The 12,993-nt window shown below is 43.2% G+C and overlaps 1 protein-coding gene across 3 annotated transcripts in view; it reads left to right on the forward strand.

Moving 5' to 3' along the window:
• The window catches only part of LOC119964441, a 46,113-nt gene that overhangs the window by 21,545 nt on the left and 11,575 nt on the right, over positions 1 to 12,993 (forward strand). For all 3 annotated transcript variants that reach the window (XM_038793918.1, XM_038793919.1, XM_038793920.1), the window contains exons 3-5: positions 8,364 to 9,418; positions 12,106 to 12,210; positions 12,772 to 12,941. In XM_038793918.1, the coding sequence (XP_038649846.1) occupies positions 8,364 to 9,418; positions 12,106 to 12,210; positions 12,772 to 12,941 (1,330 nt within the window). The remainder of the gene's footprint in view (positions 1 to 8,363; positions 9,419 to 12,105; positions 12,211 to 12,771; positions 12,942 to 12,993) is intronic.

A 12,993-nucleotide genomic window follows, 5' to 3' on the forward strand; every position in this document is an offset into this window, starting at 1 on the left:
GTATTTTATCAGCTTGACTCACTCTTCCCTCTGGGTCTGAAGGTTATAGTTTCAAGTGCTGCTCTACTACCTGGGCACATAATTTAGCTGACGCTTCAACATTGCTGGACGTGCTGTCTTTCAGATGCGATATTACAGAAGTGCTATCTACTTGCTTCGGTTGATGTAAGAGATCCCATGAAGTGGATTGTACACACTTCAGCTGGTGGGTTTGAAGAAGTGGGAGGGGGGGGGGGGGAGACATGAAATCCAGGACCTGTCTCCTACCCTCGTATCACCCCACGGCCCTACCACTGCAGTGGAGGTGTCGTTGGGTGGCCCGCCCTCAAGTGAGCCAAGTGCAGCACGGTAGCACAGTGGCTAGCACTGTGGCTTCACAGCGCCAGGGTCCCAGGTTCGATTCCCCGCTCGGTCACGGTCCGTGCGGAGTCTGTTCTCCCCCTGTCTGCGTGGGTTTCCTCCGGATGCTCCGGTTTCCTCCCACAGTCCAAAGACGTGCAGGTTAGTTGAATTGGCCATACTAAATTGCCCTTAGTGTCCAAAAAGGTTAGGAGGGGTTATTGATAATCTATGATTAATCTAGGACAAAGGTTCGGCACAACATCGTGGGCCGAAGGGCCTGTTCTGTGCTGTATTTTTCTATGTTCTATTGGGTTACGGGGACAGGGTGGAAGAGAGGACTTAAGTGGGTCAGTGCAGACCCGATGGACCGAAGGGCCTCCTTCTGCACTGTGTGTTCTATTTTTTAAGTGGACAATTAATTCCCACCTAAAGGCCTCATTCTTCCACCACAGGATTTAACCAACAACAGGAGAGGCATAATCCATGTGCCTAGTCTGGCCAATTTCCCTGCGTGGGCTGGTAGTGGGTGGGGGCAGGGTGCCCCTTCTTAATGGACCCCCTGGGAATTACCAAGTAGTTACCCCAAGTTTTCCTCAGCCCTTCCTCATGGCCTCTCAAATGACAATATACGCCCCCTCCCCCTCCCCCGGCCCCCAGTCTGAGGCTGGCAGCTCTCTGGGGTGAGACTTCCAGTGGCCTCGGGGCAGCTGGTACAGTATTCTCCTTGGCGGGCTCTTCCCTTACGTTTTAGCTGAGGGTAGCGTGATCAGATCAATATCAGCGCCCCATATAATTTGGCCCCACTGTTAAAAGTGGGAGCAGGTTCTATTCATGATTGGTCAGCATTGATCCCTCAACCCACACCATCATTTGCAGTTAATGTGACCTTACTGTGTGGATAATGACCGTCACGTTTGCCAGCAAAACAACAGTGACCGTGTTTCAAAAGTAATTCATTGACTGTGAAGCACTTTGAAATATTTTGAGGAAGTGAAAGATGTTACAAAAATACAATTTGTTTTGTACTATTTTGGCCATACGTACAACTGTTTTTAGCCAGTTTGGTTGAATTATGACAGTAGATGCAAATCAGTCTGGTGACTTTACCATTTGAAAAAGATGATTGTTTTGGCTGCAGGCTTCAAATGTCTCAATTAGAATTAATCCTCAAATAGATGGGTATGGATTCTCTGTAAGTGGTGACTGAATGACATGAATTAAAACACGCACAATTCTTTCTTAATATTCCTTCATGCCCCACTGTTTATTATTGTTTAGGAGATCAAAACAAACAGGGAAAGAAAGGTTGGCAATTAGGTTACAGCTGTATGAAACTGTAGTTAAAGCTCCATTTTGTCTGCAGTCTGGTTGCTGTGCCTCAGCAACAATATATAGACCTTGAATGGGGCGCAGCACAAATTCATCAGAATTACACTGGAGCTAAAAGCCTTAAAAAAGGAGGCCAGATTGCACTGATTGGGCATTCCATAGAATAAAGAAGATTAAGGGATGGTCTAACCAAGGTGTTTTAATGCAATCAAACGAGTTTGTGAGATTCATTTTTGTGTATTTCCTTTGTTTCCATTTCTTTTATTTTATATTATTTTTGGTCCGTGGATCAATAATTGAGATATGCACTGAAGTCGAGCGGAGGAAACAAAGGATTCATTTCAAACAGCATGCTGGCTGGAACACTCTGTTCTCACGTTTTGCATTTCAGAAAGGAAAAGTTGACTTTTTGGCACCCAGCAGACTGGAGGGTGTTGGTTGAGTTGGTTAACTGGCAACCAGTGGGTTAGCCAGGGACAGTGTTCTGTCTGACAACAGTGAGCGATTGGTTCCTGCCAGGTGGTTGTTTCAGAGAGAACCTGTCAGAGGCCTCTGGACACTCGAAAGAAGAGGATCTGTGTTTCTCCCTCTCTCTGCTGCCGGTTGTTTGCTGTCAATGTGAGTTGGCAGTGAAGATCATTACAGGCTGACAGGAAGAAGTACCCAACCGAAGGCCTAACCTTGAGAAAGAAACTAACTGGAAGACATTGATCTGAATCAAAGATCCTTATCCTTATATTTTATTAATATTTCCTTTACCTCTCAACCACCCTTTTGCCTCTGTTGTTTGTCTGTGTGTGTGTGGGTATATATAGAGAGTGCGGTGAGTTAGAAAGGGGATTGGAGGGGGGAGTTTGGGAATCAGATAGTAGAAAGCCAGTTGTATTTTTTTGCCTACTTAATAATGATTAAAAAGGTTGCTTGTGTTTAAGTTACAAACCTGGTGAATGTAGTCAATTTAACTCAACTAAAGCCACCCATTTGTGGGGACCAGTGTGCTGAACGGCGCTCGCCCAAGGTCTCCAAGATGAAGGGGTTGAATCCCAAAACCTCAGGTGCCTCGGGATTTGCTAAAATGTGATCTTGCCCATTGTGTTGAATCTCGTGAGGTGCTGCAAGCCGGGTAGATCCCGGGAGCGAGGTCTCCTGGATTTCAATGGTCATGCTCCACCGCAGCGAGCTGCTTTTCCAGCGCAGTGAGGCCGTTGGATCACACCTAAGACTATCTATTCTAAACTATGATAGATTTTTGTTAGATATTAGAGGTTACAGAACCAAGGTAGATCAATTGAGTTAAGATACAGATCATCCATGATATAATTACATGACAGAACAGCACCTCTACTTCTATGTTCACCTTTGGCCAACTATCAGTCAAAAAGAGTGGGGCCACTACACATGTTTGAGGTGTGGAATCTTACCAAATTTGGCAAAGTGTCAGACTCCGACAGAAATCTGACGTGTAAAACTCCAGTTCCACATACCACTTTTCTCTTGCAATCTTGAGCCTCTTTGAGTGGGCGTGATTTATGCCGTCACTCTGGTGGGGTGGGGCGTGGCCTCACAGAGCCGGGAATCAACGCCAAAGGGATCAGCACGCCACCTTAAAAGGGTGCCCCAATCAGTGCTGCAGCCGAACATCTGTGCCCCACACCACGGAGCTATCAGGGCTCTTCTCCCGCAACCCCCCCACCAACCCCAATCCACCTCGACATTGGTCGCCAGCAACCCCCGTCCCACCCCCCCCCCCCCCCCCCCCCCACCGTCCCACCCCCCCACCCCCTTTATCGCAAGACATTCATCACTAGCAATGCTCCACCTTTGGATATTCATTGCTGGCAAACCGCACCCCGCTGCCCCCCTTTGATGGCATCCCCCACCCTCAGTGTACACGCTCTCGTGTTCTCCCCCCCCCCCCCACCCTTCAGACATCGACACATACCCCCTACCATGAGACCCGCACTAGAGCCTGCCCTTGGCATTACCCCCGAAACAAGTTGGCACTGTGAACCTGGCACTGCCCATGTGTGTCAGGCATGTCCCATTTCCCACTGCTCCCCCTCGCCCGCAAACACCCTGGCCCAGCTTGTTGAAAAGTCACATCGATTTGGTATGAATATTTAGTTGGGGGGGAGGGGGGGGCTGCTAATATCATTTAAATTAATTAAAATGTATCAATATGGAGTCATGGCCTTTGAGGGCGAGAATCCCGTGACGTCCCCAGCGAGGGGCAGGGAAAATCGAGAAACATGATCTCTCTGGTGAGAATCGTGTTTCCTGAGATTTAAACAAGTTAGGAAGTAGTCTTCCGGTATGTGAGGAATGTTTTCCTTTGAGTGATCGTGGTGACCCGACAGAGCGGGTCTTCAAAAAAATCGATTTATCTCAAAGGCAAACTAAAGTGGCACGAGCTATGGTGCAGTTGTGAACATCTGTTCAGAACTATAGGCATTGTCCCACCAGTGAGATGAAAAAACAAATGTCGGTCAGTTTTTGTTATTGTCTCATCTTTGACTGTCCTTTTCCCTTTCTGGCAGCAGAAGTCCCTGGATTGTAGAGGATCTAGAATGGCCACATTTGGCCAGCCCATCAGCATTACTTTATCTGCTGTCTTACATGTCGCTGGTGCTGATGAAGTGGAATTACAGCCACTAGTCAAAGGCGGCGAATGTTTTCTGTTTGGCTCTGCTGCATTCACACAAGCACCAAGGAAACACTTGTCTGGTTGTTGTGCTACATGCAGGAGGCAGATTCTTGTCTGAAATAATAAGCTGTTGTGCATTAATAGTGAGTTAAAAGTAATCAATCCTATTGGTTGACTTACAGATTCTAATTCCTGCTGGAATCTTGTGTCCATAGATACTATCTCTGTTATTATGTGGGTAAACGTTGCTTGACTATCTCAGGGACATCAAGAAGTTTTGAAACATGTTTTATAAATGCTGTTGTGTTTTTCTTTCACTTGGATGGGTGGAGCCAAACTATTCAGAACAAACAATGATTAACACTGTCCTACCAAGGGTGCATCAATAGGCTTGCCAACATCCTCCACCACCAGCCATTAGCAACAAATGCAGGTTTGCCAGTGTCACACAGATCCCAAGAACAGATTTTAATATATGGAGCAACCAATGTACACACTGAGAATAAACAGAGTGCCAATGAAATGAATGACCAGTTAATGCTATTCTTTGTTGGTGCTTCTTGAGGTGTATATATCTCGCTGTCTGAGTTGGCTCAGTTTACATCAGTAACACTTGGTGTTGAGTTCTACCTTAACTTTAAACAAGAGTCCTTGCGGGCAGCAGGGTAGCATGGTGGTTAGCATAAATGCTTCACAGCTCCAGGGTCCCAGGTTCAATTCCCGGCTGGGTCACTGTCTGTGTGGAGTCTGCACGTCCTCCCCCTGTGTGCGTGGGTTTCCTCCGGGTGCTCCGGTTTCCTCCCACATCCAAAGACGTGCAAGTTAGGTGAATTGGCCAAGATAAATTGCCCTTAGTGACCAAAAAAAAGGTTAGGAGGGTTTATTAGTTTACGGGGATAGGGTGGAAGTGAGGGCTTAACTGGGTCGGTGCCGAATGGCATCCTTCTGCATTGTATGTTCTGTGTTCTATGTTTCTACGTTACCTTAATATAAATCATAGGCATCTTAGAAAATATAAATAAAATATGAAAAATTAAATATTTATTTTCAATAGCCTGTTTTTTCTTTATTCCTATTTCTGTTTTTCACCCATTCTTTTATTTTTATTTTACCTTTTGACCTTTTTGTAATGTTAACTAATGTATTTTCTTCCTGTCTCCTCAGTTGGGAGTTTACAAACAAAACATTATGCCTTGATTTGCTGAAATCTAGTTTCAAAGGCAATTAGCTGTACCTGCAAATTGAACCCCAGCAATCAAGATAATCGCCTTGTCACGTCATGCTAGTTAAAGGACCTCTATCACTGGATAAGCTATCTTATTAGTGGTCACATGGTCGTACTGCAAAGATTAATAAGGGAATTTTATAGTTATTTTGCTAATGAACAAACAGCCGATGTATTTTCAGTGGTTAAATAGTCCTATTACAATGGTGGCACAGTGGTTAGCACTTCTGCCTCACAGCACCAGGGACCTGGGTTCAATTCTGACCTCGGGTGACTGAGTGGGGTTTGCATGTTCTCCCGTGTCTGCCTGTGTTTCCTCCAAGTGCACCGGTTTCCTCCCACAGACCAAAGATGTGCAGGTTAGGTGGATTGGGCTATGGCGGGGGAAGTAGAGATGAGGCTGAGTGCTCTTTCGGAGGGTCAGTAGAGATGTGATGGGCCGAATAGCCTCCTTCTGTTGGGATTGTATGGATTTTCAGTGTAAGGTCTAGTTAGCTAAAGGCACAGTTGCCAATGGTGAGTGGGGGCGTCTGTGTTGGGTGGGGGGGAGCTGGGGTTGTAGAATGTGAAGGGACAAGGGACCAGATTTACAGGAACAGGGAATTTTATAAGTATTGTAGGGTTGGTTCAGGTTGTAGGGATAGGGAGGGGAAAGGCCAAAAGGGTGAGAATTGAAAGCATTTGAGGACTGGGAGCAAATGTAGGACAGAAGCAGTGCTGGAGACAGGTGAGCAGAACTTGGTGCGGGACAGGACACAGGCAGGAGCTTTGAAGAGTTGAAGCTTACACGGTGCTGAGACTATAACAGGGTGTGGATCATTGTCTGCAAACTGCTTCTGCAGATATGAGAGTTCCTTCTTTCAGTTTAGAGGATTTTTGTTTCGAATTCCATTAGCATTTGCTTATCGCTTCAGTGAATTGTGACTGTATTAAATTTCTATTGTACATTTAATTGTAGGGCCAATCTAGAAAACAGTTTGAAATAGACACTCCTTCATGCTTTGTTTCCACTGAAAACATAATAGATTGGAACTGGATTCCATAGTGAGGGGTACATACTTTTGTGTTTGTCTTTAATCTTACCTTAAATTTGGTAACTTTAGAACTCTGCCAGACTGTGTAAATTCACTGTGCAGCTTTATGTTAAAATAAAATAGGGACCAATGAAAAAGATGGTTCCTTCAGCTGGGACTGGCGATTACTGAACTGATATCAAAGTCTCCAACCACAATGTAAGCTAATTAAAAAGGGCAGGACTGTCGGTCAGATTTCTGAAAAACTGACATCTATTGAAATTAATCAAGCCTCACAACGCCAGTGACCGGGTTCAATTCCTGCCTTGGGTGACTGTGGAGTTTGCACATTCTCTGCCTATCTGCGTGCGCTTCCTCTGGATGCTCCGGTTTCCGCCCACAGTCCAAAGATGTGCAGGTTAGGGGGATGGCCATACTAAATTGCCCCTTAGTGCCCAGGAATGGGAAGGTTAGGTTACGGGGATAGGGTGGGGTGGACAGAGGAGTGGACCTAGGTAGGGTGTTCTTGGGCCGAATAGACTCTTCCTCTACTCTGTAGGAATTCTATGGGATTTTCTAACCCATGTATATCAAATTCACTAATATAACTTACAGATCATAAAAAATTGACTTTATTGCTGTACATAATATTTAGATATTAATTTCTGTTCAAAGAGATTCTGTTAATTTTTTTAGTAAAATCAGAGGGCCTAGTTTACATTTTTATGATTGATCAGAATGAAAAAATGTACATATTTTGGCATCCATATTGATAAACTAAAACGATTCCTGTTGATTTGTACAATGTAAATCTGTTAAGGTATGTGAAAATAAATCCTAGCCTTGGTCTTGAATATCAAAGAATGCTTGTATGACTTGAACCAGACTTTATTTCTAAATGAAGATCTGACTGGTGCAGCCAATGAAAGTCACTGATAATAGAAAACAACCTGAAGGTTATTTGGGAAGAGCAATAATTTACATGACTCATGGGGAGCTTTCACAATTACTATAATTATAATCTTTCCCAAGAGCTCAGTGAGTTTGTCTTGTAGGTAGCTGCACAATGTAAATCAGGACAGTTGTAGCTTTGGTCTCGAATCAGCCTGTATTTAGCTGGATTCAAGAAGGGTGACAGTAGGGGGAGGGTGGCAGGAGGGTCTCTAAAATTCACCTCAAAGCTCCAACTTTGAGATTGCAAAATAGCCAGGATTCCTGGTTTTGAGCACTTACTGGTAATCCTTATGTGTGGCTATTTTTGAGGCGAGGATTGAGTTTGGTGCTCCCGCTCCTCCTGACAACACCAACTGCCAAGGCTTGCACTTGAATGACGGGCACTTGTGCAAGGCAATGGAGGCTGGAACTGTACCCTAGCAAGGGGTCCACCTCCATCAGCATTGATATCTCTATGATTTTGATACCTTCCGACTTACTTTATCCAAGACTTAGCTTACTGACCTTCTGAGCTTCATCATTCATTCCAACTCACCCAAAGTCCCCTGCCCTGCAATAGGCCTCTACTCCCCCATGATCCCTGCATTCAACAACCTGGAATGGCTCCGTATACACCCCAAAAAAAAATCGTAATTGTTTTTTGTTTGCTTATAAATCCTCCCGTGGACCCATATATCGTTCCACCCTCTTTGCATTTCAAAGCCTTTTCTTTTAGTCACCTCTCAATTTATCTCATCGCTGTTTTACATATGGTTCTCCTCTCTGAAGCGTCAGGGATGTTTTGCCTTCTCCTTAAAGATAAAATATTAGTTTTCCTACATTTATATATTTGTTGAGAATATTTTCCTGCTTTTAGGTTATTGCCAACTGCAACCACGTCCGCCACTTGTACATTTGAAATGCGAATACCTCGATACAGAAACAATTATCATTTCATCACACTTGTTAAATACCACACTTGGTTCAAGTGAAGAAATCGCAACATGTATGAATGAAGAGCAGTTCAGTAGCCCAGAAGGTAAGCGTTCTCCTTATCAACAAATTGCAGCCACAGATCTGGACGAGAGTGCTAATCCTTCTCAGAATACAACCAAATCATTATCCAGAGGATGTGCATCTGCACCTTCAATAAGAAAACATCCAAATTGGCAGCAAAGCAGTAATATTCAAACTGCAACCTGCTCTTCCAGCAATAAGTGTGCTAAGCAAGTCTTACCCATGCCAAACCATGGGCTACCTGGCAATCATTTGAAAGATCGGGGGCACGTCCCGCAGTCAAGGGCAGAAATCTCCGAGTGTGGTGAACGCTGCAATAACAGACCCAGTAAATGCCAAGTTTATAATCTGGCAGCAGCAAAACAACTGTTCAAATTGGAAAGGAGACCATTCAACTATTTAAAAATTGAAAGGAAAAATAAATGTTTGGACGTCTGCAGTGAAGAAAAGACTAACCAGAAAGAAGAACAATTTCAAGTCAAAGGAACAGGGTGTCAAGAAAATGCTCAATCAAGGATGTTGAACAAAGTAAAAGGTGGCGTTGCATGTTGCACAGCAGGTAAGAAAAGTGAAGATGGCAGTTGTATAAGAGGCAGTACTATCGACAAACCAATCAACAGTAAAAACATTCAGGATTCTGACAACTCTGATGAAGGTTTATCAGTAAGGTGTCTTACGATATGTCCTTTACAGCCAACACTTGACTTGGCTAGAGAAGAAATTAATACGCACTCATATAAACCTGGCAGTGCAAAGCGTGATCACACACATGACATTCTTCATGGTTTATCCAAAGAAGGAATGCAGTGGAAACGTCAACATTGTCAGCTTTCTACAATCAGCCTTATGGAAGATGAGAATCCATCAGTGGAAGCACCAAAATTCATTGCACTGCCTGAGCAACAGAAGCCGGTGGTGAGCACATTTTCTTATTAATTTACTGCACGGAATGTGAACTATTTCTCTGGTCGGAGAGCCTGGGACAATGGGCTATAATTTCAGAGTAAGGGAGGACGGGGATGAGGAAGAATTTCTTCTCTGTGAGAGTTGTGGATCTGCTGAATTCTTTACCGCAGAGGTCTGTAGAGGCTGGATCATTAAGTACATTCAAGGCTAACATTTTGTAATCAGTAAGGGAATCAAGGGTTAGGGGAATAAAGCGGGAATTTGAAGTTGTGAATTATTATACCAGATCAATCATGGTCTCGTTGAGTGGCCGAGCAGTCTCAATGGGCCGAATGGCCTACTTCTTCTACGTCTTCTTTCGAGGGATATGGGCCAAATGCCAGGCAAATGGGGTTAGCTTAGATGGGCTTTTTTGTTGGCATGGACCAGTTTGGGCCGAAGGGCCTGTCTCCATGCCGTAGGTTCTATGAGTCTTGTGTCACTTATCACAAGTGATCAATTTCTAGCCACTGGCCAATCTCACAATTTTTTTTTTTTTACCTATTATTTTTGCCTGGCCTTTAGCCTTTATGTATCTGAAGCCTTTCTAAATACTGGCACTGCACTGGCATAATGAGTCCAATGGCCCTTTTCTCCCCTGATCATTCTACAATTGGCAGCATGGTAGCACATTGGTTAACACAGTTGCTTCACAGCTCCAGGGTCCCAGGTTTGATTCCTGGCTTGGCTCACTGTCTGTGCGGATTCTGCACGGTCTCCCCGTGTCTGCATGGGTTTCCTCCGGGTGCTCCGGTTTCCTCCCACAGTCCAAAGACATGTAGGTTCGGTGGATTGGCCATGCTAAATTGTCCTCAGTGCCAAAAAGGTTAGGTGCGGTTACTGGCTTATGGGGATAGTGTGGGCTTGGGTAAGATGCTCTTTCCAAGGGCCGGTGCAGACTTGATGGGCCGAATGGCCTCCTTCTGCACTGTAAATTCTATGATTCTATGAATTCTATGCAGCATGGTGGACTGTTTCAATTCGCTGCGACACACAGTGAATGCTGGTTTAATGATGTGGAATGCACAATATAAGGCCTCAGTGCAGCATTCTGTATGGATTCAACTTTTACCTCAAACTTATTGAGGTTCCACTACCATGCACAAACACCATGCGCAAACACTGTCGATTTCATGTTGCATTTTTTTTAATACAAAATCTATTCCTTCCAGGTCCAAAATAAGAGGCATAAATTATTAGATTTTTCTGAGATCACTGTAATGTATAATTTTATCTAGCAAATTTCTCAGGTTCTGATCAATGTCTGAATGTGATATACATAATTAATTTTCACAAGTGCACAAAGGTGAAACAAACTGGTGACTGAGTTACAAATAAATAAAACATCTCAAAAAGAGATCACATTTTCTTTGTTTTTCTTCTTAAGACTGCTTATTGATATTCAAGACTGGATAAGCAGAAATTTCCTCCAGTTAAATATTGGAATGACAGAAGCCATTGATTTAGTCCCCGCTCCAAACTCCATTTCCTAGCTGACTGCGGCCCTCTCCCTGACAACCATCTTGGATTAAGTCTTTTTTTAAAAAATTTTTAGAGTACCCAATTATTTTTTCCAATTAAGGGGCAATTTAGCGTGGCCAATCCACCTACCCTGCACATCTTTTGGGTTGTGGGGGTGAAACCCACGCAGACACGGGGAGAATGTGCAAACTCCACACGGACAGTGACCCAGGGCCGGGATTCGAACCACTGTGCCACCATGCTGCCCTTTGGATTAAGTCTTGATGTCACATTTGATCCAGAGAGGTGCTTCCGACCTCCTATTTACTAAGATTGCCTATTTATACCTCCATTGTGGTGCTAGACTTCGCCCTTGTCTCAGCACATTGCTGCTGACACCTTAATTCAAGACTTGGTTACTTTCAGACTCAACTATTCCAATGCACTCCTGGTTGGTATCCCACATTCTATGCTCCATAAACGTGAGATCATCCAAAGCACTGCTGGTCCATGTCTTAACTCACAGCAAGTCTCATTCCCCTGTGCAATACGTTGGCATTCAGTCAAGCAACATCTTGATTTTAAGATCCCCATCCTTTTTTCCAAATCCAGCCATTGCCTTGGCCCTCTCTATCACTGTCATCTCCTCCAACCTCACAACCTTGCAAGAGGTCTGAGCTCCTCTAATTCAAGCCTCTTCCCAATTATAACTTCTGCCATTGCTATCCATGCATTCAGTTACCTACACCCCACGATCTGAAAATCCCTCCCTGCACCTCTCTGGTGCCTCACTTGTATTCTTCATAAGACACTCCTTTAAAGCTCCCTCTTTTGACAAGTTTTTAGCCATTAGACCTAATATCTACTCATGTGACTTGGTATGTTTTGTTTTACGATGCTACTTTGAAACAAATTCTCATTTAATTACTGCTGCTATATAAGATGTTGCTGTGGTAATGTACAGGACCTTGTTGTCTGTCTTTAATGGTAAATATGCTCACATATTTAAGCAAGTTAGCAGTGGTGTTTCTATGGCCATATAAAGAGAGGTAAAAAAGTAACCTGTGCAATGTTTTCCACTGAGCATGTTGCAGAGACTGTCAGTTGGCTTTGTTCTAGCTGTTTAGTCCCCTGGTTGTAACAATTTGATGTCACAATCCAATAACAGCAGTGCTTCTTTTTCCTTTTGTAAACAGGCTACAGCGGTGCTTCTTCCCGCGTTCCGCCCGCATCCTTTTAAAAAACTGCTTCAGCAAAATAAGGGGACCACAAAGTTTCAAAATCAAGCAAAATGCCTACAGGTAATACATGTTAAAGTCCAGTTTATTCATTTATATCAAAAATTTTTAAGCATATTTATATCATGATTTTAACCAATTTTGTTCTGCTCTTGGATTTAAAATTATGGTCACTGTTTCTTTCATTTGTGTACTGTTTTGTTTCATATTTCTGTTGGAATATGTTTTGTTTTGGCAATTAAATTTAAAACTGGTTAAATTCCAAATAATGAAGAAAGAGATCAAGTATTATTTTTTAAAATAAAGAACTGTACCTGGGTGTCACATTTCGTAAGTATTTCAAACAAATATTCTGCTTGTACCTATTGTATCTAATGGAAACTTGTTAGTTGACTTGAAACCCATGGAAAACTAATTTTCACATTGAACGTCCTGTTAAAAAATGTTGGTTCTTAAAATTTGATTGACACTTAGATGCAATTTGATATCCACTTAATATTACATTAGAATTTTATAAATCATAGTTAAGTGTATAAATACAGAATGTAATGCAACATTGCTCGCTGATCGCCGATACAGAAGATAGTTAATTTGATATCTAAATATTGCATTTTTGTCTTGCAGGAAAATAATTCTATTAAATTGTACCATTGCACTTCACACACACCAGATGAGCAGTCAGTTCAAAACATAGCAGAGATGGCATCACCTGAAAATCATATTACTATATCTCAATTATTGCACACTACCAGAGACGGAATGCACCAAAACCAGGATACAATCCAAATAAACAGGTATTTCTTTTATGTGTGTCAAACATTAGTCCATATATACAAATCTGTTCAA

Source organism: Scyliorhinus canicula, chromosome 4, assembly GCF_902713615.1.
Source record: "Scyliorhinus canicula chromosome 4, sScyCan1.1, whole genome shotgun sequence".
NCBI lineage: Eukaryota > Metazoa > Chordata > Chondrichthyes > Carcharhiniformes > Scyliorhinidae > Scyliorhinus > Scyliorhinus canicula.